This window comes from Phyllostomus discolor, chromosome 1 (assembly GCF_004126475.2).
Source record: "Phyllostomus discolor isolate MPI-MPIP mPhyDis1 chromosome 1, mPhyDis1.pri.v3, whole genome shotgun sequence".
Classification (NCBI taxonomy): Eukaryota; Metazoa; Chordata; class Mammalia; order Chiroptera; family Phyllostomidae; genus Phyllostomus; species Phyllostomus discolor.
This window is the reverse complement of record NC_040903.2, coordinates 62036442-62063758: the sequence shown is the minus strand read 5'-3', so window position 1 is coordinate 62063758 and position 27317 is coordinate 62036442. Positions and strand designations below refer to the sequence as shown.

General features: G+C 35.4%; 1 protein-coding gene across 1 annotated transcript in view; it reads left to right on the top strand.

Moving 5' to 3' along the window:
• PLXDC2 (plexin domain containing 2) overlaps nt 1-27317 on the top strand; it is a 403365-nt gene that overhangs the window by 352477 nt on the left and 23571 nt on the right. The window contains exons 12-14 of the mRNA XM_028507369.2: nt 358-508; nt 1943-1981; nt 24405-24565. Coding sequence (XP_028363170.1) covers nt 358-508; nt 1943-1981; nt 24405-24565 — 351 coding nt within the window. The remainder of the gene's footprint in view (nt 1-357; nt 509-1942; nt 1982-24404; nt 24566-27317) is intronic.

The following is a 27317-nucleotide window of genomic DNA, read 5'->3' as shown; positions in this document are numbered from 1 at the left end:
ATATTTTTCTTCTTCTATGAACCTTTCCCTTTTGACATTATGTCTTTTACAAATATATTGATATGAAAATTAGGGCAAGATAAACAGCAATATTATGGTAAACAGAAAGATTATCAGCAGAAAACGGTGAAATCCAAACATCCAAAGATGGCAATGCTTCATTCCATCCAACTTTTTCTCTCATCTATTTTACCCTCTTGGTAAATTAACAGAATCTTTAAATACAGTCCTGTACAAAAATGTATCCCTCGTGTTCATTTGAGAGTCTTTTGTGCTTTCCAGACCACCTTCTCTGATGTAATTTTTAAAAATACATGATTACTCTTAAACTGTTTTCCCACTTATTTCTCTCATTAGTCAAAAGAGAAGATGTGTGAGAACACAGAGCCAGTGGAAAGTTCTTCTCAGACCACCACAACCACGCGAGCGACCACCACGCAGTTCCGGGCCTTGACGACCACCCGCAGTGCGGCCACGTCCCAGCTGCCCACCAGCCTGCCCACCGAAGGTGCCCTGGAGACACTGTGGCTTTTTCCTAAAGGAGGAAGGCTCATGGTGTTCACATGTCCTGGGGTAGCTCTTTCGAGGGAAAAGTTTTTTTGTTGTTTGTTTTTTAAAAACAAACTGAATTTCTGAAAGGGAAAAGACAAAATTATTACGGAATAAAAATATGTGTGGGGCGTCTCGTAATGTACTGTGCCTCCCAATAGTTACTGCTTGCCCTCCCTGGAAAAGAAATACAGACTTCCTTTCATATTGCTGAACTTTGCAGTAACTGAATTTGATATTTTAGTCACAGGATAGAAAGGCAAAATTCATTTAAAATATCCACTGATGTTGGATTCTGAATAATAGATAATTCTATTCATATGAACTTCTAATATTTTCCTGAATACAATCAATAAAATATGTTGGTCCATAACCTATAGAAAGGCACTGTAGAAATCATAGAAATTGTCCTTGGAAACATTTCCTCTGCCAGGGAAGGAAAACATACCAGAAACCATTAATGCACAGGTACAACTCATTGGGGGAAGAGGTCTGTAGCCAAAGTTTAACCATCTGTTCTGAATGGCCCCACTAAGAACAATGTGAGACTAGCTGGCCAAGAGCAAGCTTGGATGGGTGGGGAGGGGGGGAAGTTGGGGGGTTGTCTCACTTCTTTACTCTCATAAATCTTGGTTTCATTTGAATAAGAAATTAAACTTGAAACCTTTTATTTTAATTGAAATTTAAAACTTAACTGAAAGTGATAAAGTGAGGTGGAGAACAGCTGCTAAATACATTTCATTTAGATATTTTAAACCAACATTATATATTAATCCGTATGATTTCGGTTGTTACATAGCCTATGAAAATATTTTTGCAGTTTCCTACCCTATGAAATATTCCAACAATTTGAATCCTACCTTTTAGAATGAAACAGAGCTACTGAAATAAAAAAAGTGTCCTACTTATATTTTGTCCATTAAAGATATTTTTTCATGTAATGTTGGGTATGTTCATTAGCAATGAATAAGCATTTAACTTTTGAATTTAAACTTGTAAATATTGACAAATCTTTACTATTCCAAAAAATTTAGAATTTTCTTGATCTTAATATTTAAAATAGATAAAGGTCACACTATAACATATAAAAACAGTAACTCATTTTAGAAACGTAAATGTGTTTTAATTTACAATTATAACAGTGTACTTTTCTCACAGATCTTAAGACTCATACAACATTTTACTAAAGTTTTGGACCTTACAATCTCACGAAGACATTTCAGTACTACATCATGTAAGCTAGGATTTGCTCTCATTGAACTAGAAATTAACTCACTAAAGCATTAAAATCTATTCATGTAATCATTAAGGCATTAATAGACAATTACTGCTCATGAGATTTATGCATGTTTAAATTTTTTTCTCTTGTAATAACTTTGAATTTCTCTTTCAGATGATACCAAGATAGCACTACATCTAAAAGATAATGGAGGTAGGAATTGACACTTTTTCTTATAAATATTTTTTAGACACTAATCCATTTCATTAATGTAAGTGTGAGAAAGCACTTGGGCTTCTAGATGAAGAACGAGGTCATATTTTGCTCTCTGTTGGCATTTAACATGAGACAAATTCAGTGGGTTGGCTTGAAAAGTGAAATGGTTTGAAGAGTGAAGGGAGTTTCTCATCCATGTACTTACCTATAAAAACTACATGACACCAATGACCAGTGAAAATTTTGTATGCTGCGCTTTTTTCTTTTGATGTATGGAGTATTGGGATAATGACTAGGATTAAGATTGAGAGGATTAGGGCTAATGTACACCAAAAATCTTCGTATTCTTTGTTCCTCTGGTTCTTTGTTTCATTGTACATGTGACTTTCTACACAGAGCAGGTATTGGGTTCAACTGTTATTTTTTTTCTTTCACTAACTTGACTGTTTAATATCCTTTATAAATAAAATTAAGAAATAGAGCAATACAGGCATATATTGTATTAAACATTTTTATCCTTTATGTGAAGCAAGGGAGAAATATGCAGAACATTTAGTTAGGGCATACTCAAAGCATGCTCTAAGCAAGTTCAGAATTACCGTATCTATAATGATACTTGAAAATTTGAGGCAGAAAAGTTTCACCAAAATAAGGCTATGAAAAATACTGACTAAAATTTTTAAAATAGTTCTTTTCCTATTGGGCTCTATTAGCTCACGGTGCTTCTCTGTCATAGTGTGCTGGATCCCGTTAAAGGAGATTTGTTTTATTACTAACTGTGTGTTGAGCTCAGGAAGAGGGTCTCCTCCCCTTCTTCGCAGCATCTATCACATAACCATGGGCATGCTGTGACACTGATGAGCCACAGTGTTACTTCTGCAGCCTCGGGCGATTTTGTGAGTATGTCAGAATTGTTAGGGTAATTTTCTCTGCAGTTGTACAGAGTGGTTTCTAAATTACTCAGGTTAGGTTAAGTAACATATATTTTTAAGTTTTCTCAGGTCATTGTGTATGTATACAGTGACCTAAGATATATGCATGTATCTATATTTAGATTTTATATGAGTTTATTTGTGAAAGAAGCTGCTTAGCTTCTTTATATTCATCATTACATCAGTTGTCCATTGCCTTGCTTCTGTATCATAGTGTTATTTCCTTTATTTCATACTTATTGTATTAATGCAGTAAGTGGATAGTTTTACGGATGACCATTTGTAAAATGCATACTATATCGAAATCAATTAAAATCTTAGTGTTTAAAGGGACTTTAGCATCCCCCCAGCTCAGGATTTCTCCAAGTGGGGTATTAGTAAGTCTCATGTGAGTGTTAGTCCTGATGTTAGGGTTACCTCACTTGGGGATGATGTGTGCTATGAGGTGAATATGTGGAAGAGGGTTCCCAAGAGGCTCCTGTTGTGTTTGTAACTTAATTCTTAAAATAGATCATGGTGGCATGCATGCTTGTTATTATTCTCTGTGCTCTCTTTTCTTTTGTTTGTAATAAGATATTCTGTATTGCTACCAGAACAAGCAAAAGATACCTGTGATTAAATAGGTGTGGGATACTGTGTGTGAGAGAAAAATGAAAGAAGTGTATTGAGTGGAGAACTGTTCAGAGCTTTTAAAATTCATTTGCTCATTCAGTCTTGTATTCCTGCTGAACACCTGGGAATGGAAAGGCATCCTTACAGGCTTGGAGCTAAGGCAGGGAACAAAGCTTAGACTGCCTTGCTTTCAGCCCGCGTGTATTATTCTAAGTAAACTCAGAGCTGGCAATAAAGATGGAGTAGCTAGCACTTCTCATTTGGTCATAAAATCTTTTTATAAGTAGCATCTCATAGAGAGTGTTTTATAAAATACACATTGGGAAATAGGTTTTTAGAATATTGCCAGTTATTCCAAGGACAATCCTTAGTGTTTAATGCAGCAAGGAATGATAAAGCTGGAGATATTAATTCAGTAGATTGGAACTACCTTATGATAATGAGATATCAAGTTAAATAAATACCAAGATTTAAATGGAAGACTTTTTTCTTTTTTGTTATACCAGAAAAGTTGACTGTTGGATTTTCAGATGATATTTAGATCATTGATACGCAGCAGGTAACCATCAGAATTTTAAAATACCACAATACAAGTTCAACTATGTCTGTGCATTGGAACTCTCTTCATCTCTAGGGCCATTTATAAAGTACTCTTCCTGAAAGTACAGTTAGAGCAGACCACCCTGATCAGCATTAAGATAAATGTTCCTCCAAAAGAGCATTTGAGGAAAATCACACACTACAGTTTGAGCGCCTTCATCAGGATAGCATGCTGTCACTGCTTTTTATTTTATGGAATATGGGAATTCAGGAAGAGTTGTCAGTCTAAATCCAACTGCATTAGTTAGTTAAACACCCTGTAGCTTAACATTTTGCAAAATTGAACTGATAATAAAAAGGATGCCTAATTTAAATATTTTCTCACGTTTATTGAGAATTTTTTAAATACAAGCTAATAAATTTTTATAAACTGCTATGTATTGTTGCAAAGAAGTTTAGCATGTTTTATTTCTTTATTTAATTTTCTGATTTAATTGGCTGTTCTTAAAAGCATTTTATTTTAGAGGTCTGTACTTTTCTGGAAAAGGGACATTTTTCAAAATAGTATGTTGCTAGAAACCAATGACTGTCTTTATATACATCATTTTTTGATATTGGATTACCTTGTCTCTGAGTCTTTCTGGGACTTTCTGTGGGTTAAAGGAGTTGATTTTCTTTGTGGAATCCTCAGCTGACATGATTATACATTCACCTTCCCAGAGATTTTCCTTCATCTTTGATATGAAAGCATAACATACTTCTGAGCCGCAGGACATCAAAGGTGCACAGTGGGGTTCCTCATCGACAGGACCCAGACCGACTGCGGTCAGCTGCATCACTCCTCCCTATGAGTCTTCAGACGTGTTCTGAGTCTCCCGCTACCTTTAGGTTAGGTCTAGGTAGGGCTTCTAGAAGTTTCAGACTAGTTGTTTGATTGAAAGTTTTACTAGCCTTCAGGCTTGAATGGAAATTCTAAGCTCTTTAGATAATTTGGAGTAGAGAACATGAAAAAAATGTAAACAGAGGAATGATATCTAAGGAGTACAGTCCCCTTAGTAAGACACAGAATTAACTGACCATTTTAAGTAGCTGAATACAAAACCTCAGAGGAGCCGATCTAAATATAACTTGTCTCCAACTGAAATATTACAAGTTGCATATTTATAATATCATTTATAGAAACCCAAAAGTCTAATCAAATAGTGTACCTTATTTATGCGAGAAACAGAAGAGAAAGAAGAGGAAATAGAGGAGGGAAAAGAAGAGGAAAAAGAAATATTTATTGAGTGTTTAGTATGTCTCAGACACCATTCCAAATGCTTAACCTGTATTACCTCACTTAATTCACATAATACCCATGAGTTGGCCCTATTTTTATTTTCATTTTATAACTGAAGAAATGAAGGCATAGAAAGGATAGGGTGCCTGGCAGTGTGTGGCAAAGGGAGGATGAGGATCTATTTAACCTTGGTGTGGATTTCTAGTCCCTAAAACCTGCCACTAGGGCTGCTTGCTTGTAGTGCAGATCTCTTATAATAAATCCCATGTGGAAGATGCCACTATAAGGTGTTTTACACACACTTATTATACTCTTTTTTCTTTTCAATAACAACTGATTATACTTATAAGTGCTTGAAAATGAAATGTGCCTTTTGCATGTAATCATGCATTAGCCTCCATTCTATCCTTCCCGTGAAAATCACAGTGCCTTGATTGTCCTGTGTAATTGACCAGTGTCTCTGTATCACTGGCATGTGGTCTCTGAACTGCAGGGCTGCTCTGTAGATTATGTTCAACGCCTTAAAGTTCTTTCAGCCTACTTGGTTTCTCTAGAAATTCCATTTTAATTCACCATGAAGGTTGACTAGAATGTATTCTTTGAACATATACAAGGTCAGTCCAGGAGGTATCTAGTCATGTACTATGAAAAATAGAGACATTTCTTGAGGAAGATACAAGATACAAGAAACACTGTACATAGGACAATGATGCCCCAGTCCCCTTCAAAGTAGGCACATTGGGACCTCACACAGTTCTCCCAATTGCCATCAGTGGCCCCACTGTATTTTCTTGAATCTCATTGATGATCTGAAATCTCTTCCCTTTCAAAGATGATTTTAGTTTTTTGAAAAGCCAGAAGTCATAGGGCACCATATCTGGGTGGTAGGAGGACTGAATCACCTGGGTGATTTGATGTTTGGCCAAAAAAACTCTGCATGAGATGTGATGCATGAGCAGACTCATTGTCGTGATGAAGTTGCTGATCACCAGTTGTCTGTAACTACAGCCTTCTGAATCATCCGAATAGTTTCTGCAGGGGAATGTTCAAACCTAATGCAAAATTTGTTGCAGATTGATTGGTCTACTTGCTCAGTCATTTTAAACGTGACAGCCACACAGTACACATGCTCACTCGATGGCGTCTACCACTCCCACTGACTAGTACAGTAAAGTTGTCATTTTTCATGAGTATGCATTCCAGCCCACTCTCCTTGACTGCCAAGTTATATGGATGTTGCACAAACTCTTCTCATTATATTAACAATGACTGGACTTTTTCTGGGCAGACTAAACATATAATGCACAGGTGGCAAACACGAGGCACATGGGCCAAATCCGGCCCTCCACCTTGTTTTATCCAGCCCAGTACCTTGTTTCTACCCAGCGGCAGTGCCAAGCTCTAGCTTAACTATTAAGGAGTAGTTACATTTATACAGTCCTAAAATTACATCTGGCTCTTTGAAGGCAACTGCAAGGCTTAATGTGGCCCCTGGTGAAAATGAATTTGACACCCCTGAATAATGGTTATAGCATTTAAAACCACATCTACCTGTTATAAATGTAGATAATTGTTATAAGTTTTTAAACCATATCTTGTTATATAAATATTTAGCCACTATACTATATACCTGAAATTAATATCATATTATAAGTCAACTGCAATCAAAAAACAGTTTCTAAAAACTACATCTTTGGATTTTCAAATCTGGGCAAAATGTTATTAGAAGAGTTTCATTTTTAAGGAATTACTTAGCTATTTATTTTAGCAGATACACTTATTAAATGCATTTTTTGGCATTAGATTAAGTTGCTTTCAAATGGCACTCATCGCCTTAGTAGAAACGTAGATGTCTTTAAGGTGTGAAGTGCACAAAATTATATCCAGGACTGAAGAGGGTCGAAAGCTCAATCAATGGCAATGTCTTTAAATTGAAAAGTAAAATCTTCAACCAGCTCAATTCAGCAGATGGAATTGTGCCATTCTGCTCTACTGCATGTGTTAAAATGATTTAAAGCTGTAAAATCCAGTGATTTGATGTTATTATTTAAAATCTGTTGGCTGATATTTATCCAACTACCAAAACTACATTCCCTCTTTGTTCTTTTAAAATGTCTTCCTTTGATAAAGTTTTTTTTAAAAAACAGTTTGACTGTAAGTTTTTCATTGCTAATAATATTTAAAGACAATCAGCACTCCAGGCAACTATATTATGCAGGTACTGCTGTATTTGTCATTTCTTCTTATTTCTAAGAATTTTACTAAACCTGGATTTTGAAAGGCTGTATTCTTTAGTCAGAACGTGGTGTTTCCAGCACTGGCCAGTGGCTCCATTGGTTGGAACATTGTCCCATGCACCAAAAGGTGATGGGTTCAATTCCTGGTCAGGGTAGAAACCTCGGTTGTGGGTTCACTCCCCAGTCTCCCATCAGGGCGTGTACAGGAGACAACCCATCATACGTTTCTCTCTCACATCAGTGTTTCTCTCTCTCTGTCTCCGTTTTCTCTCTCCAAAATCAATAAACAAAAAGTAATAATAAAATCAATAATCATATCCTCCAGTGAGGATTTAAAAAAAAGAATGTGGAGTCCCCATCAAAGAGACACTGAAACAGCTACATTAAGCAGCTTGCAGAGTATGATTAATTCTGAGGTACATACCTGCAAAGTGACTTCAAACAGCTAATACAGATACACTTTGAATGAACTACTGTGGAATGGGTGGTCTAATTTTTGTTTTCTGTTCTGTGTAGTTTCTTATTTCTGAACGTGTCATAATACTTTTCATCCCAAGAGAAAAATGTAAGAACATTATTCTGACTCTTTTTACTTGGAACACCGCAAAGGTTATATTTTTATTACCTAGTCTGTAGTGACAGATCAAGTGTCTAGTATTTCATTCATCAGTCAGTGGAGTTATTTTTGACTCTAATACATAAGTCGTCAAAGCAGCAAATCTTTCATTTCTTTCCCCTACCTCCCTTTGCTATTTTTTAAATCTACTTCTTTTGCACAGATCAGAGTTTTGTAAGCAAAGGGAAACTGTTACTTCCTTTTGACAGGCTACTGAGTACCTTTCACTTACTATTTCTAAAATTGTAAGCCATCTTGGCATTTGGTTTTATCTTTTGCTTTGTTTGGCTACTTTTCATGATAGCTCTCACTCTTCAAAGTATGTATATGCGGTAATAGTGAACACTTCTTATACTTCAGAATGTTGTGTTGAATATCCCTGAGGATTAGAAATTTGTCTCCTAAAATCTTCTTCAGACCAGTGGTTCTCAACTGTTTGTATACATTGGAATCTTCTAGTTATTCTCATCTAATTTTGTTATTCCAGCTTATAAAATCCCCAGTGCTCAGACCATTCTCCAGGCCCTTTAAACTGAACCCTGGAGCTGGGATCCAGGCATCACTGTTTTGAAACCCCCAGGTGATTCCTATGGAAAGTTGAGTTGTGAGCAAATGATCTGCTGCAGTGCTTCAGAAATAGTGTGAGCATTGGGAAGTTGGGGGAAGAGGGAGTCTTGTTACAATGTATTTTCTGTTGTGGTAGTTCCCGGTGCAGCCCAAACTTGCACTGCATTTCGAACACCACCAGGTCACAGACCACACTTTGAGTATCAAGACTTGAATGAACTCTTGATTTCTTTCTGCCAGAGACTCTAAAAGAAGAATGACATCTCTTACTCTGAGTCCACCCATTGGTCCTTACCTATCCCTCGTGACTCCCCTAAAACAAAATTGGAATTAGCGGCAACAAGTATTTACCTCTGTACTCATGTAAAGAATGCAGCTTGCTCAGCAGAGGCAGGGGCCCCGAAAGCATTATGTCCATTATATTGTGTGACTCATTTTAATATAGTGTGTGAAAATGAGTACATTTTAGCTGTTTCAATTATTTATTTTAGTAAAAAACAGTTAAATTTTCTGTATTTTGTTGAAACATGAAATTGCTCATTCTTTTCTCATCGATTTTTGGCCTGCAAAAATTACAACTTCATTGTTCAATCTAATAGTTTAAAATATTATTATCCAGCACAGGAAAAGATAAAGAAAAATCACATTGGAATATACTTTTCCTTTTCATGTTAACTTACAGAGTTTATGCTGCTGATAGAACATAGAGCAAAGTGATGTAGCAGAGGCTCTCAAGAAATAACAGAGCTTCCAAGAGTAGCTCTAAACACACTTTTAATTTGCCATCAGCAAAATGTTTTACTACATCCCCCTGTCTCATCAATGCCTCCTTTCCTTTCTGTGTTCATGTCATGTATAATTTTCTATCTACCCTCTTCAAGTCAGAACCTGGGCTTGGGAATCTCCTGCCAAAGGAAAGAAATTTCCATATAGCATGAATTTGTGGAACCTGAGATGTATCAGGTGCCCCAGGAGCAGTTTTTGTGTTACCTAAAATTTTTTAAACACCTTCCCAGGGTTGTGAACATATGTAAAGTTATTATATATTTTTAAAATATGAAATGTCTAGTGATCAAGGTTAATTGCTTTGTGTTAGTAAAATAAGATGTATGTCACTAGAAAATTAGATTAACTTTGATGTTGATTTTACTTGACATGATTTGATTTATTCAAGAAACATTTCTCTTTTTTCATCACTTTTTATTGAATTTATTGGGTTGACACAGAGTATAATCTCAGGGAGGAAGTAGTGAACAACATCAATGCCTCAGACAGATCAAGTGAAAAAAGAAAGGAAAAAAACTGAAAAAATGACCATTAGATTGGGTAATATGTTAACATTTGTTGACCTTGACTGAACAAACCTGCAATCCACAGTTGCACAGTCCCCAGAGAGAATTTGGGAAGTGTCTGGGCAATCGTGAAATTGAGGTCAACAAGGAAAAGCTATTTTTTCAAGAAGCTTGGTGAAAAGGAAAGTAGGGATTTATGTTGTGGATGTTGTTTTATTTTAGGAGCATAATTACATGTTATAGGTGTTGAGGAAAAGAACATACAGGGAAGAAAGGAGTTAAAAGATGGCTGAGGGTGAAGTGGTATATGGACAAGCATTGCTGGGTAGTCAGCATGGGTGAGAGGTGAGAGGGAGAGGCTGAGGGAGTTTTATATGAGCTTGTTTTTTCTCAGCCTAATAGGAAGCCCAGTAATATGGTAAAAATGAGCAGGAGAGCTCAGGGCATGGTGTGTAGGAGTTGGGAGAACCCATAAAACATTTCCTCAGGGAATGGAAAACGAAGCCTCCTATTAATGCCAAAGGGCCTGCTGAACTGTACTCAGAGCCCACTCACTTTGGTGACCATCCTCAAGGTCAACACTAGCTTTTTTCATTTCTGCTTAAATTTCCAGGGCTTATTAGTCATGTAATATGCTCATCCAGTTTAAGGGAAAAAGGAGGAAATGTTGATGGAGTAAAAATAGATGCTATTTTTAAAAAGGCATAAAGCTTTCAAGAGAGTAGTTTAACCCGTTAGATGATAAATTTACTTGAAACTTTTTTCAACAGCTAGGTTTTCAATGGCTTGCTGTTCCATACTAATGTTTGCCTATGTTTTATTTTCCAGCCCTCAAATAATACCATGTAAGATTTAAAATGTACCTTGGGTAGGAAGGACAAAGGTTAATTAATACATTCATAACAGTGCTGTGAGATACTGTGTCAAAATATTATTTCAGTTGTAACAATGAGTTAACAAGTTGTTGGATAAAATTTCAACCATAAGTGATGTTAACATATGTTAACATCATGCTCAGCAACCATTGAAGAAAAAGAACTAAAAAATATAGAGTTAAATTTAAATGGAATTCTAAGAAATATTTGTTTAACCTAAAGAAGCAAGGGTGTAGTAAAAATCAGCCACATAATGGATGGACACAAAGAAAACAAATAGCAAAATGGCAGATCCATACCCAGCTGTATCAATAATTATATTAATAAAAAAAACCAAACCCTTCATTTAAAAGCATAGATTATCAGACTGCCTTTTTAAAAAGCAAGATCCAGTTATGTACTATAAATAAGAGATGAACATGAAACATAAAGGCATAAAGACGTGAGTGCTTTAAGGTAAAATTGCAAAATGTATGAAAATCTAACCATACAGTGACTATATAAATATTATACTACATGGAGTTAAGGACAAGGACATTAAGAGAGGTAAGGAGGAAAGTATTAAAATAACAGGATCAGTTCATCAGGAAGACAATAAATATTTTAAAATTAGACCAAAATATTAAAAATTAGTAAGTATATAGATTTAAATGACACTATTAAACTCCTTGTTCTGGTTGATATTTATAGAACATTGTTTCTAACAACTACAGAATATATATATTTTTCCAAATATACATTAAATGGTCACCAAGATAGACCATATGCTGGAACATAAAGATATCTTAAGTTTTAAAATATTAAAGTTTTATAGATTCTATTCTCTGTCTACAAAAGAATCAAACAAGTATCAGTAACAATATATCTAGAAAAACCCTACATCTGTGAAATGAAAACCACTTCTAAATACCATTAGTAAATATTGCAGCTGAAAGATAATGGATACAGCATACTAAAATTTGTGAGAAGCTGCTAAAAGTACTAAGAAAGAAATTTATAGTTCTTAACTCTTACATAAGAAAAAAGATTTAAAATTAAGGATCCAAGCCTTCAATTTAAGAGTTTAATAAAATGAGCAAGTAAGCCCAAAATAAGGGAAGGAAATAGAGGAGTACAAAAAAAATGAAATAGAAAATAGGCAAACGATAGAGAATATTAACATATTTTTTGAAATGTTGGCTCTTTGAAAACTTTAATAAATTTAATATCCCCTAAAAAACTGTTCAAAAATTGATAAATTACTATACCAAAATTGAAAACTTATATTCATCAAAAGCTCTATTAAGAAAATAAAAAGTTAGATCACATAAAGGGGAAAAAAGGTTTACAGTATACATATTGCAAATACAAAGGGCTTATATCCAGAAAATATTAAGAACTCCTGCAAATTAGTAATAAAAAGGTAACAAACCAAAATCTCAATGAGCTAGCATTTCATATCCATGGTAGTGGCTAAAACTAAGAAGACATGACACTAACATTGAGGATATAGTGCACGAAAACTGGCAGTTCCTTTCAAATATAACATAGATCTTCCTTTTCAGCCATGAATTACACTTTATGTATTTATCCAAGAGAAAAATATCCACAAAAGTAATACATAAGAATATTCATAGCAACTGTGTTTGTAATTATGAATACCTGAAAACAATCCAAATGTTCAGCAATAAAATAATAAACAAATTGAGTTTATTCACACAATGGACTTACTATTCATCAAAAAAAACTATTGATACATGCTATAATGTAGATACATTTTTTAAAATATGTTAAGACAGAACTCAGGCATGACAGAATACATCTATAATAAATTCAATATAGGCAAAATTAATCTGCAATAGTAGAAGTCAGCACAGTGGTTGGCCTCTGTGGGGCAGGGTAGAGAGTGGTAAAGACTGACCAGAAACAGGAAAAGGGGACTTTGTGGGCTCATGAAAACGTTCTGTTTCTTGATTTGGCTGATGGTTATTTTGGTATATACAGTTATAAATATTTGTTGAATTATTCACTTGAAATCTGTGCATTTCAGAGATGCAAATTTTACCTCAGTTAAAAAAAATTAGGAGAGAGAAATTTTGATATGCTCCTCATAAAGCAGATATAGTTTTTCTTTTTTTAATTCTCGTGTGTAAATTCTAAGCTTCTCAAAATTCTCAACGAAAGAAAGAGGCATGTCCTTAGCAAACCACCTTCTCTAATTAGTAGGCATAAAATGTAATACTTCTGATTATTTGTTTCATGTTTTGCTTTAAATTATTCTTAAAACCTTCCTGCAGAGTTTCTAATAATGATCAAATAATTTAGCAACTATTGGGCTGTTACTATATACCAGAAACCCTTCTAAGGGCTTTCATGTTTATCTCATTTAATCCTCACAGCACCCTATGAAGAAAGTACTATTCTAATTCCATTTTACACATGAAGTATCAGAAGCACAGGGGTTTAAGTCATTTGTCTGGGGTCACACAGTTGATAAGGGACATAACAGGGCTCTACTACCAAACTCTCAGGTGTCAGATCATGTGCCATGTTCCCTATTGCCATTCCGTCCTGCACAGAGGGTTGCTCCTGTGTTCCACAGTCAGCTGTGTTGCCGTTTGGTCATCCTCCCCCTATTAAAGCCACCCAGGATCTCAGCAAACACAGCAGCACCAATTGCAAATCAAAGAGTCTGAATGGGCTTTATGGCTCCTCCAGTCCCACCCTCCAATGCTTTGAGAGTAAAGTGCTTCCAAATGGGAAGCTCACAGGAGCGCTGCATACCTGTAAGTGCGGCCATTGTACAAAGCTGATCTGCTGGAAGAGGTTAGACTGAGACTAGTGCTCACCTCCTAACCATATTCTGTCCCACATTCAACATGTGGAACTTTATGTTTCAAGAAACCTGATATTCCACGACCTGGGAGGCAGACAATTGTGTTAAACATTTTATAGCATCTTTCTTCCCAAGCAGGTTAGCTTATTCTTTCCCTGTTGGAGTCATTATCTGAGTCGTGTTTTGCCAGTATTGATGCTAAGCTGTGAAGTATAAATACCCTGCAAAACTGGTTCTCAGCAGTTTCAATTTTTCTTTCTACCCTTAATATATTTTATTAGTTCTGGTAACACAAAAGTAAAATGAAATTTTAGACTCTGCCCATTTTTTCCCAGTATCTGGTTGTCTCCTTGAGATACAGAGCACACATTTAGGGTCCTGCCCATTTACCCTCCTGTGGATTGTATACATCAAACCACAGCAAATAGCAAAAGGTTCTTAAGGTTGTTAAGAACATCAAGGGCTAAGGTTTCTACCCTGAGGCACACACTAGCCAAGTGATACATCCCATCCCGCACCTAAATTCATCCATGCTTTCTTAGGAAGCCCAAAGGTTTTCATTAATTCTGAGCATAAAGTCAGGTGTCAGAGAAATTGATTTAATATTCAGAAGTTCTCAAAAGAAGCTGCTTATGGATAATTAATAAAGGGTCAATTTTATTTACATAGCCTACTGACAACTTGACCTCTGGCATCTGGGCTTTTGCATTTCAACTTTTGGCTCCAGGTTCATGACCAATGTCCTAGTTACTGCTGGGTTCTGGGTTACTTTGGTAGTCTGTTTACCTAGGGTGGATATACCAGAGCAGGTGCGCATGAGATAGACCTTGATTTTTCCACAGGAAGAGCTAGTCACCAAGGTGCCCTTATTTCCATCCAGTATGCACTCAGACCTCACCGGAGAATGAATCCCATTTCCATGAATCATTTCAAGAAAGCCTCATATTGACCTAGGAGGTACTAAGGTTCCATATGAGCTGAGAAGTTTGGACACACATTTATCTTTCCATTAGGAGCAGGGCAAAGAGGATCCGTCCTCTATATTCAGAAAAATTGATTGACACGATAAAAAAAGGAAGCATTCACTGTGACAATGAAAAGTTTGTATATAAATGGACTTTTTTAATACATGACTTCATGGGTTAGAGTCACCCTGTTCTGTACCCTTAGATCTTGAAAGTACGTTTTCAACCTTATTTTTAGTATTTCATAATTACTGTGAATACACTCATTAGCAAACACTCTAAAATTTTTATGTAATTTAAAACCCAAATTTTTTAACTGCTGCAAGGACTTGGCATGGAATTAAAAGAGGAATTATTTCCACAAAACCCTTTAGTCTAATATTTTGCTGGAGAATTAGGGGTTTTTTAGGTACTTTAGAATTAGGTACAGTACTAAGATTTTTTTCTGTGGATTATTTTCTTAAAAAATATTTTTTTCTAAAAATTTTTTAATGGAGAAATAAGATGTCTTGGTACAGGATGCTGATGCTAGGAAAGTTTAAAAGTTAGGTCTTACAAAGAGCTTGGTTGCTGAAAATGCTGGAGGCAGAGGCAGATTATTTTTTAAAAGTACTACATACACACAAGAAATGAAAACTATAATGGGTTATCCCAGAGACTTATTTTTGGTCTTATGTAGCTGTAAATACTGCCAGTCTCCTGTGCTTTAGATGCTCAGGCAGGCGCGTGCACCGAAGCACTGATTGCATAATGAGACCAGAGGCAGACTGGGTGGTGGCTGCTCTCCAAAATCCTGCATTTTGATGGAATCGAGCATTTCTTTAAATAGGATTTCATGAGAATTTATTTAGCTTCATTTTTCTAAGATAAAAAGTCATGGATTATCGTTTAAAAAGATGGTCGTGCCCTTAGCTCTTTTAGCCCAGAATGTGGTATATGTTTCCCTGAATGAAATTTCACAGTGACCCTGTAGTAAGTAAGCAGCACAGGCTGCGGCGGAGAATCTGGGCCAGCTGCTCCTGCCAGATATTGTTCTCACCACATGCAGTGCACTTAGCTGTGTTCGGTGCACTCATTCAATATCTTTTCACAGTACTTACCCAAATCCCTTGTTTGGAAATGTCATAACTTAAATTATGAATGTATTGTCACAGTGATACATATTGTGGATTAGGTATATAGCTTGTATAATATTTCAAGGTACCCTACTACTTGCATAATATTGACAGACTGGTAAGCATCCAAAAAGTAGTAATATCAAGACTAGGAAAATGAAAGCATTAGGGAATTATGAAAAATAAGAAAATACATAAAACACCAGGAGAAATGCTAAATGATCATGGCTGCAGAAAAGTTAAAAGAGCTAAAAGGAAAAATACATGAGCTACAAAATGAGCTCAGTTACAAGGGAAACTTCAAAAAGAAAGTCATTGCATGAAAAATTTTATCACTTGATTTTCTTCAGTTATGTGTTTTAGCTTATAAATGGGTTAGATAATATTCCAGAGGGAAAGCCAAGTGTCTGTGTATGTTTTTAAGCCAAAAATGGAACACTAATATTTTAAGCATTTATACTTTAACTTTGTTTAAACTTTTTTAAAAAGTGCATTTTGACATTGTCTGTGTAAGTGAACTAGTTTATGCAAGACTTTTTCCAAAGCCTCTTGCTCCCTCAAAGGATATTGATACATTTCAGAATTTACGAGCTACAGTGTATCTTTTTAAAGCCAAGGGAAGAGTTAGTTCTAAAGTGAGTAAAATTTCAGAGAAGGAGTATTTGTATTTTAGTTTTATTTTATTTCTGGACTTTAATTATTGGCAAGATTTAGTAGTGGATGCAGATCATTTTAGCAATGTGTTAAAATATATTTCGTATACCAAAGAATTGTACCCATACAGCGTATCTATGCTACATGCATGTAAACCCTGAAAAAAAATATCAATCAAATATGTCAATCATAGAAAAAACAAGGAGATAGAGAGGTTTAAAATTAAATGCTACACTTTGAAGAAAAGTGTCAAACTTTCTTCTACTTTCTTCTTTTCTCCTACCTTCTTTCTTCTACTTCTTTTTTTCATCTTTCCTCTTATCAGTAAGTCATAAACTTTTCTTGGAATGCAGCAAATTAAACACATTTACATGAGGTCTTAAATATTTTCTAATCTGTACTTCATGTCTTTTAAAATTCTCTTGTCTTTGCTATCATGATAGCTAAAACTTCCCCCAAAGAACGGATTGTTTTGATAAGTTTTACAATTCTCACAGTCCTCTCTGTGTCTAAATATGGATCTGTATGTTATAAAGCACTGAAAAACTAGAAATTCATAGTTTTTGAGTTTCATATGATAATATGAAATATCAAAGATAATATGAGAGCATATTATCTTTGATACTATTGAATTGGAAAGAGAATATGAGAGCATATTATCTTGGGTACTATTGAATTTCTGTGCATGATGTCTCTCTTAAAATGTCTTCAACATAGTACCAAAAAATGCCTTGATTTGATAGACTTTTCAAATATATTTATATACTTGTTTTTGTGGCTTTGAGGCTTCATTTCATGGTGACTTGTTGTCCTTTAACGTTAATTCCTCTTACTTGAATACACAATGTAAACCTAAAAAGGCTAAAGATTTGAATTGTTCTGTGTGTGAGTGGTGATGGTTATTTGACTTTTGTTTGCCTTTGGTCATAGTGAAAGGGTGTAAGATATTTCTAAGAGTAGAATAAAAGTTTGGGTCTTCAAGCCCTGGCTGGCGTAGCTCAGTGGATTGAGCTCGGGCTGGGAACCAAAGTGTCCCAGGTTCGATTCCCAGCCAGGGTACATTCCTGGGTTGCAGGCCAGAACCCCCAGCAACCATACATTGATGTTTCTCTATCTCTATCTCTATCTCTATCTCTATCTCTATCTCTATCTCTATCTCTATCTCTATCTCTCTCCCTTCCCTCTCTAAAAATAAATAAATAAAATATTAAAAAAAAAAAAAAAAGTTTGGGTCTTCAGACTAGATCCCTCCTGGCCTTTTTGAATATTCCCCCAGCTTCCAATAGATGCTGATTAACTTAAGAAGTTTGTACCTGAAACAGATTTTAAGTTTTCTTTGACCCAATTCTATCTGTGGATTTCCAGAAGAAATCAGTCAAGCCATAGGAATGAATGACACTTTTCAAAGCTGACATCTTTGTTTACTATCTTTTCTGAAGGAATCAATTTATTTGAGCAATCTGCATTCAATATGAATAAGCTAAATTTCAGTTATGGAAATTACTAGCACTTTCTTACACTTTTAAAATTTCAATCTTGCTTTGGAGTGCTCATCGTTTTTAACACAGGATGTCCTGCATTCTGTTCACAGGTTCCCATAAGTATGCAAAGCCTGTACCATTTAATTGAGCAGTAATATTAAACCAAAAACCAAACAGTAAAAGAATTTAAAGTCAGCGTACATTAATGGAGTGATCACTTCAATGCCTGATTCGACATTTAATAAGCCATCATAATACTGTTAATTGAGGAAGCTGCTAGAACAGAGATGCAGAAACCTTGCTTAAATAACATGAAAGTAGAAAATTAAGTCCTCCAGAAGTATGTGTGCAATTTTGGCCACTCCACTCAGGTGATCACTCTGAAGCATTTGCAAAGAGCACTGGCTTGTGACACAAGAATACTTCTACAATATTCTGGAATTGAATTTGCTACATTGCTCCTTGAAATAGTTTACTCTAATTATGACATCATGAATTTCTGTGTACACTTGTAGATTCCTAAATATTTATTTCCTCTACTGGTTAGTGACATTTGAGAATTCATGAGATTGTTTATTTTATTAAAATCATCATCATCCAAAAATGTTATAAAATTCGTATTTGGCTAGTAACAAATTATCATCTATACAGATTTCATTAGACATGAAATGGGTCTTAACATCCACAACACTGCAATGGAGAATCTTAAAAAGGACTTACAACTAAACCATTATTGGAAATATAAATATATAATAATGGTAAATGTAAATATTTTTGCCTAAGTAAAGGGAGTGAGATTTTAAGGTATAAATTCAGTTATAATTTTATATTTTAAAGATTGGCAACCTGTGTCCAATGTGTTGTTATTGGGTGTTGCATGTATGTCTGTTACATACATTTTGGTAGGTCGGTCGAAGAAAATTATGTATATTTGGAGATAGGTCGAAGAAAATTTTACAGGTTCTTTGCTGTCTTCTCCCATCCTGGGAAGGGGTGCCTCTTGCCTGTTGCCTGCCGTCTCCATAAGAGGTTCTGGGTCTCTGGTCTGCTTGGGAAAGTGGCAGCCTGAGGCCAGCTCAAAAGTGCCTTGTCCTTCCCTTCCCTGTTCTGCACACACAAAAGAAGAGAGACTGAACTTTACAAATACTAATCCCAGAAATAGAACTGGATGCTGTTTGGGTTTTGTTGTTGTTTAATTTGTTTTTCAGTCACAGTTGAGATACAATATTGTATTAGATTCAGGTGTATAATATTAGATTACACATTTAGGTAACCTTATGAAGTGGTTACCCTGGTAAGTCTAGTACCCATCTGACACCACACATAGTTATTATAGTATTATTGACTATATTTCCTATGCTGTACTTTACATCTCCGTGACCATTTTTATAACTGGCAATTTGTACTTCTTAATATTTCACCTTTTTCATTCGCCCTACCCAAGCCCCTCCCATCTAGCGACCATCAATTTCTTCTTGGTATCTATCAGTATGTTTCTATTTTGTAAATTGGATGGTGTGTGGATGGATAAATGAATGGATGGATGGAAGGGAGGGAGGAAGGGAAGGAAGGATGAAAGAAGGGAAGGAAAATGGGGGTAGGGAGAAAAAAAGGTCAGGGAGGATGGATGATTAGATGGATTGATGGGTAAAGAAATTGGAATTACAATGGGATTTGAAGAAACATTCAGGACTTCCCTTCTTGACTCAAGTAAATATTTTTGCCATATTTACTCCAAAGCAACATTTTAAATTAATCCTATTGCCCCATGAAAGTAATCTTCCATACTCTTTCAAAAACAAGAAAAAAGCCACATGCACAAAGTGCAATGATACAGGCATACTTAAGAATGAAACCAAATCATTAAAAATAACAAATGTTACGGGGAATATAACACAGTTTATATGGTATCGTGAATCTTGCAGCATACTTCTGTATTTCATAAGTTTCAGTATTTGTGTTTTTGTTTTTATTTGTCTCTTAAACATTCTAATTTTCATTGATCCATTGGTTGTTTAAAAGTGTTTTGTTTAATTTCCATGAATTTGTGACTTTCCACTTTTACTTCTATTATTGATATCTAACTATCTCATTATGTTTAGAGAGGATTCTTTTAATGATATTCACCTTTCTAAATCTGTGGAGACTCCATTTGTGGCCTAATATATGGTCTGTTCTAGAAAATGCCCTATGTCCTATGTTCACTTGAAAAGAATGTGTACGTTGTCGTCGAGTGTTGCACGTGTATCTGTTAGATGTATCTTGATTATTGTGTTAAATTCTCTATTTCATTACTTATCTTCTGTTTGGTCATTCTATTCAATATTAAGAGGAGAATCTAGAAATATGCAACTATTACTATAGAACTCTTTCTCCTTTCGATTTTGTCAGCTTTTGCTTCATATAATTCGATGGTTCATCATTAGGTGCATAAATGTTTTTTAATTGTTTATCTTCTTGCTGTTGGAAACTTTTATTAATATATAATTTTCTTTTTTGCCTTTTGTAATATTTTTGAATGAAAATCTATTTTGTCTTAGTATAACAACCCTATAGTTACAATTATAACTTTTAGTTACTATTTTACATAGAATATTCCATACTTTTATTTTCAATATATTTGTGTCTTTGGATTTGAAGTTAGTGCCTTATAGACAGCGTTACATGTTTTTATCCATTCTGCCAATCTGTGTCTTTTGATTGGAGAGTTTAATTGAACTATATTTAAAGCAAATCTCTGTGATAACTAAGGACACCTGTAGTTCTGTTCTTTGTGTATATATTTTCTTTGTGTATTTTCTTTTGTGTATATATTATAGCTATTTTTCTTTGTGGTTATCATAAGGATTATATCTAACATCCTAAAGTTATAACCCTTTAATTTGCATACATACCAATTTAATTTCAATTATATAAAAAATTATTTCTTTATATCTCCATCCATGGCACCTTTGGTTGTTCGTGTCACAATGTCACATTTTTATGCATTCTTGTTTTCAAAAACATAAATTAACAATTTTTAAGTGCATCAGTCTCCTAAAGTATATAGAAAAAATTTAGAGTTAAAAACTAAAGTTATAATAATATTAGCCTTTAAACTACAGTAATTTTAGTAATATTCACTTTTATCATTTTCCCATGGGTTTTCCTTTATTGAGATTTTTATTTTTTATATGGCTTTCAGTTATGTCTCATGTTCTTAAGGTTCACCTTTCAGGAATCTTCCGAGCATTGCTTGCAGAGCAGATCTAGTGGTAACCGCTTCTCTCAGCTTTACTTTATATGGGAATATCTTAGTTTCTCCCTCAATTATAAAGGACAGTTTGCCAGATATTAGATTATTCATTGACACATTATTCTTTTGTCTTTGTTTTTGTTTTGCTTTGTTTTGAACATTCTGTATATATTGGCCCACTGCCTTCTGTCCTCCAAAATTGCTGTTGAGAAATCTGCTAATAATTATATTGAGAATCACCTAAAGGCGAAATGGCACATTTCTCTTACTGCTGTCAAGATTATCTTTTGTTGTTGAAAGTTTGATTATAATTTGTCTTAGTGTATGTCTCCTTGAATTCATCCTACTTGAAATTCCTTGAGATAGTATTTATTTATATGAGTGTCTTTCATCAAATTTAAAAAGTTTTCAATAAGTATTTCTTCAAATATGCTTTCCTCTTTTCCCTCTGAGACTCCCATGATGCTTCTGCTGGTCCACTGATGGTCCCCCACAGTTCCTCAATCTGTGTTCACTTTTCTTCAGTCTTTTTCTTTCTGTTCCTCACACTCAAGAATTTTGGTCATCCTATCTTATAGTTTTGCCCATTTGTTCTCTTATCATCAAATCTGCCTTTGAATTCCTCTAGTGATTTTTAAATTTTATTATTTATTTTATTATTATACTTTTCAGCTCCATAATTTCTTTTTGTTTCTTTAATATCTATCTCTTCATTTATATTTCCATGTTGTTCCCACATTTTTAGTTTCTGTCCATCTTCTTTTAGTTCTTTCAGTATCTTTAAGGCGGCTATTTTAAAATCTTTGTTGAGTATACCCACATCAAGTCCTTTTCAGGGACAGTTTCTGTTGATTTTTTTTCTTTGAACGAACCATACCTTTTTGTGAATTTTTGTCCAAAAGTGGACACTTGGATCTAATAATGTAGTAAATCTGGAAATCAAATTCTTCTCCTATCCTAGAGTTTGCTGGGTTTGATTATTGTTTTTGGTTTTGTTTGTTTGTTTGTTTGTTTTACTGTGGCAAGCTGTCTCTGTATTGAGGTTCAGCTTCAAGTATAAAGAGGACCCTTCAAGACTTGAGGGTCCTCTCAAGTCTTTTCTGAGCCTTTTCCTGGGCATGCACTACCACTTTTCAGTGTTACACATATACACAGTTGTTTTGAGCATTCTACTGGTTAATAACTGACTCCCTGAAAGGGAAAAATGAGAAAGGTAAAAGGGGAGGAAAATGGCACATGCAGTCTCTTCAATTCCCTTGGAAGTCAGGTCAGCCAAAGGGGGAGGGGCTTGCAGTCACAGGGAGGTGCAGCAACCAGGGAACCAAGGCTGCTGGTCTTTCTATCTGCACCTCCACCTCTGTGATCACAAGCACGAATCAGTGATCAGAGCAGGTGCATCGCTGCCTGTCCCAGGAGTGAGGGGTGAAGGATAGACAGCTACTACTGTGCTAAAAGCTGAAATTGACTAAAATCAACCACAATTTACAGTCCAAGCCTTCCCCTGGAAGTTGCAAGCCTTCAGTAGAGTCCAGAGTTACAAAATAGGTATCTTAGACCAGCAATCTTCAACCTCTTCCATCTCATGGCAAACATAAAGTAACTACTAAAATTCTTCAGCACACCAACAAATATATATTTTCTGCCAGTCTCACAAAAAAGGTATAATTCAGATTTATTCACACCAGACAGATATTGTTGTATTGACTATTGTCAATTTTTTATTTAACAGTCTAAGGGAAAAGAAGGTCAGTGCCCTGGACTAAATAGAGAAGTACTGCATGTTTTAGAATTCTTGTGACACATCAGTTGAAAATCGCTGCCGTAGGCAGATTCAGCCAGTGCTGTTGGCATCTAGGTGGGGAGACAGATTCCTGATATTTTACTGCCATCTTCCCAGAATTCTTTCTGTAAACAAATTTTTTATAGTGAATTACTCTTTAAATTTTACATTCTTTCATTAATGAATTATTTCTGTTAGGTAAGGGAATGCTTTAAGATTTTGAGGTTTATTTGATTTGGAGGAAGATTACTGAACACTAAGGATCTCAAGCAGAGTAAACAAATGATAGCAGCACTATTTAAAGGAACGGTGGGAAATTTGGGAAATCGTGTCTTTGTGCTTTAGCTAGATTGTGTTTCCTAGTATTGACCACATATTCTGATACACAGTCATGTTTGTTTTCTATTAACAAAAATTTAAAATAAAATAAGTAAATTGGAGCTTATTAAAGAGGCTTAATAGACCAAAAAATCTTTAAAACATAGAGGCAAAGGGTGAAAATAACAAAGTCATAAGTTGGTAATAAAATAATTAGGAATTACTGTTCTAAAATTTCTATGAGTCTTAATTTATTTTCTAATTTAAAAATACCAATAATATTTTGCAATAAGATACAGTTACCTACTGCGCATACTTTAAGATCTCCTCTAAATGTCTGAGTAGTTATCAAAGACTATAGAATTTTAGAACCAGATAAGACTTTAAAGATTACTTGTATTTGGTTGATTGACTTTAAATTGGAAAGTTATTAGTTCACAAATACCTCTCTGAGTATTACCGTGGAAGGCATCTCAGTAAAAGTAAGAGAATACTGTGTTGGTTTGTTGTGTAGTAGGTTATTTTTATATGCTGTGCATTTCCTTTGGATAGTGATAAAACTATCGGAGGCTCGTTTAGCTTCCATCTGTTATAAAGAGCACTGCAGTTCAAGACAGATTTTGAAAATTATCCTTTGAACTCATTCAGACTTTCTGAGAATGCCTGTATAGTCAGTCCACCAAGAGATGTCCAATATTCTCCAATTTAAAGTTTCCAAAAGAAAATGAGAGAGGAGCTTTGAAAAACTAATCAATTTTTCATAGGTCAAAGTGCTTGTGGTTTAATGAGAAAAATCAAAGTTAAATTTATTAGATAGAGGTTTAGATTTTCTACAGTACTTTTAGAATAAAGGCTATTGATCTTGTTTATTGAACCAGAAATTAAAACACAGTGATAAATGTATTTTAATCATGAATAGTATAGATTTTATACTGCCCAAGTAAAGAGTATTGGACTTCTAAAATGGGTGGCATGGAAAAGAAAAGTTGCCCAGGAAGTAAAAAAAGATCTAACAGTACTTTATTAACAATATAAACACCCTTTCTAATGAAAATTCAAGCTTAAGAATGCAACCTGAATGTCCTGACAGCCGTGTTGTTCCCTCAGCTTCCACAGATGACAGTGCAGCCGAGAAGAAAGGGGGGACCCTGCATGCGGGCCTCATTGTTGGAATTCTCATCCTGGTCCTCATTATAGCAGCAGCCATTCTTGTGACAGTCTATATGTATCACCACCCAACGTCAGCAGCCAGCATCTTCTTTATTGAGGTAAGTTTCGAGTATTACACATAAAAACCATGCTAGCTGACAAACTCTCGCCATCTGCTAACATCACTTGTATTTTAATATTTAGCACATTACTTCTTCGTTTTGCATTTGGGAGCTGGCTGATTTCTCTCGCTCTCTCTCACACGCACACACATTGATAGATTGCTTTCATATGATGAGTTCAGTTATCTCATCTCAGGAGCTTTTAAAAAACAACCTGTCTTGCCTTTTATAGATCTAAAAGAAAATAGAAACCATACTTTTTTGTCCTATTACTCCAAATATGTTAACCAGCTGTTCTGACTCTGGAAGGCAATGCAGCATATGCTGGAGGCTAAAGAACATTTCTTAAATCAATTAATCAATAATTGAGTACTGGCTGAGATACATGATACTATATGGTGAGCCTGCTCTCATACTGCTCACAGACAATTCAGGAAAAATAGTAGCTTTCACTATAAAACAGCAATAAGATAATGGGATGGGCTATTACCACTTCATGTAATGTGTGTATATTTATACATTTATATATAATTGCACATGCATTCTTCATACAAACAAAAGGAAAGCACCATGCTAAATCAGTATTGTGTTTTCATGTACAGAACATAAGTTCAGGGCCAGTGCCCCAGAGCAGTCAGGTGAAGGACTAGGGCCTGTGTATAAAGGGCAAGAGCCAAACCCTAATGACCGGAAGGCCTGACACTGAGAAGCCTGAGGGCCACAGGATAAAGTCAATGTGGCCAAGTCACCTCTGTCCTCCAGATGATTGGGCTTCTGGGCTCCCTCTGTGTGCGGCTTTCATTCCAACATCTTAGTGGGTCACTGCTCTTCCAACATTAGTAAAGCAATAAAGGAAATCTTTCCCTTCAGATTTTCAAACATGTAAAGTTTAAATATTTTCCAATTCATTGGTTGATACATACAAAGGTTACTTAGAATTTTGTTCATTTGTTGAGTGAGAAATTATACTGCCTTTTAGAGTACAAAGTCAAAATTACTTCTGTCACCTTTAAAAAGTGGGGATGAAGGAAAATCAGTTAAATAATTGCTCAGAAGCCCTATATTGCCTCTCTACTGTCTGTTCAATCAAGTGCAGCTTCTTTAGGTTGGCGTTCAAGGCCTTGGCAAACTGGATTTGTCTGTCTTTTTGGTCTTTATCCCTTGGCTTCCCAACTTCAAGCTGGTACTGCCACCAAAATTTACTCTTTGTTCTTCTCCATGCACACCCCCAGTTTTTCATGCCACCAGGGCATTGCTTATTCTGTTTCCTCCACCAAGAAAGCCACCCACTTCCACCTCAGTTTTTAAGTTCAAGACCCAAACAGCCTTTAATGCCATGCACCCTATAAGCTTTCCTGGACCATTCTCTTTCTGGACAGCTGGACATAACCTCTCATTCTCCTCGGAAGTTTGATCCATTGTAACAGCCATGTTTTCTCCTGCATTTCTGTTCTGCATTAGAGCTAAATATGTGCATGATTTATTGTACCCTAGAGACTTTTAAGTTCTGTAGGATGTGGAGTAAATAACTTAAGTTTCTTTCAAGTAAGTGATACCCCATCAATATTTCCTGTGGGGAAAAAAGATAATAAATATACTAAGACATCTCAAGATTCCACTAAAATTTCACATGTGACATATACCAGAAATGGAATCTTATTTAAAACCCTAAGAATGGAGACATTATCAAGAGTTTCACTAGTTGGAAAGCTGTTAAGTTTTGTTACTGTGCTGGATTTCCACAGAAGAGAGTAGAGAGCTAACCCGAGGTCACGAATGCATGCCTCAAAGAGCTGACAAGTGACAAGCTGTAAGCTTCAGTGACTAACCAGACAACAGGCTGCTGCTGTCACCCTTCACGTGTTTAAGCCTTTAATACGCTGTGCAGTTTATTTTTTCATGTCGTGAGAGAAAAGATACTGTGAAATATCTGATAGCAATGGTATTAGTGGAAAATTGCAGAGTGCAAAAGACCTACTTCACACCAGCTCACAGCAATCCCTGTGTGAATACAAAGGGAGACTGGAGAATAGTGAAAAAGTATTTTTTCTGGCCTTTGCCTCTTTGAATCAATCTTATTCTTTTATAAGCAGAGCCTATATGTCCCTGTGTTTGTGTGAATATTTGCACATATATTATTTACAGAATATTTAGCGCTAGAAGGCATCCTAGAGATAATTTGGTCCTTTTCCTTCATAATACAAAGGAGGAGACCAATGCTCAGAATGGTGGAGGACTTCTCCAAGGTCAAAGAGCCATAAGTCTAGAATGAACTCTCTGGTCTTTCCACATTCAAGTGAAGCAGAACCATACTGCAGGTTCCCAGCTTTTCTCCTCGTGGCCTTTTTCCTTCCAACTGAGTCAGCTATCAGTTTCTGCTTAAATCACTACCTCTCTGACCCCCTGCTGTCCTTGTGCAGCTCACAGTGGCTGCAAGGTGGGTGGTTTTTGAAGATGATAATCTTAACTTTACTACGATTAATGCTGACCCGAGTTTGCAACACGAACCCAGATCCGTGATGACTGTATAGTTAGTGAAATGTCAGATCTTTGAATTTGAAGGCTTCGAATGACCTTATATTATAGTTATTGGTGCATAAAGAGATGGAGTTTACCAATATTGTGCGCATTGCTTTTTATTTCATGTAATACTACTAATTTTCAAAATGAAATTGATGTACTTTTTTGCATTATGAAAGCAATGCCTGTTCATTATAGAAAACTTGCAGAAATGTAAAAGGAAGGAAAA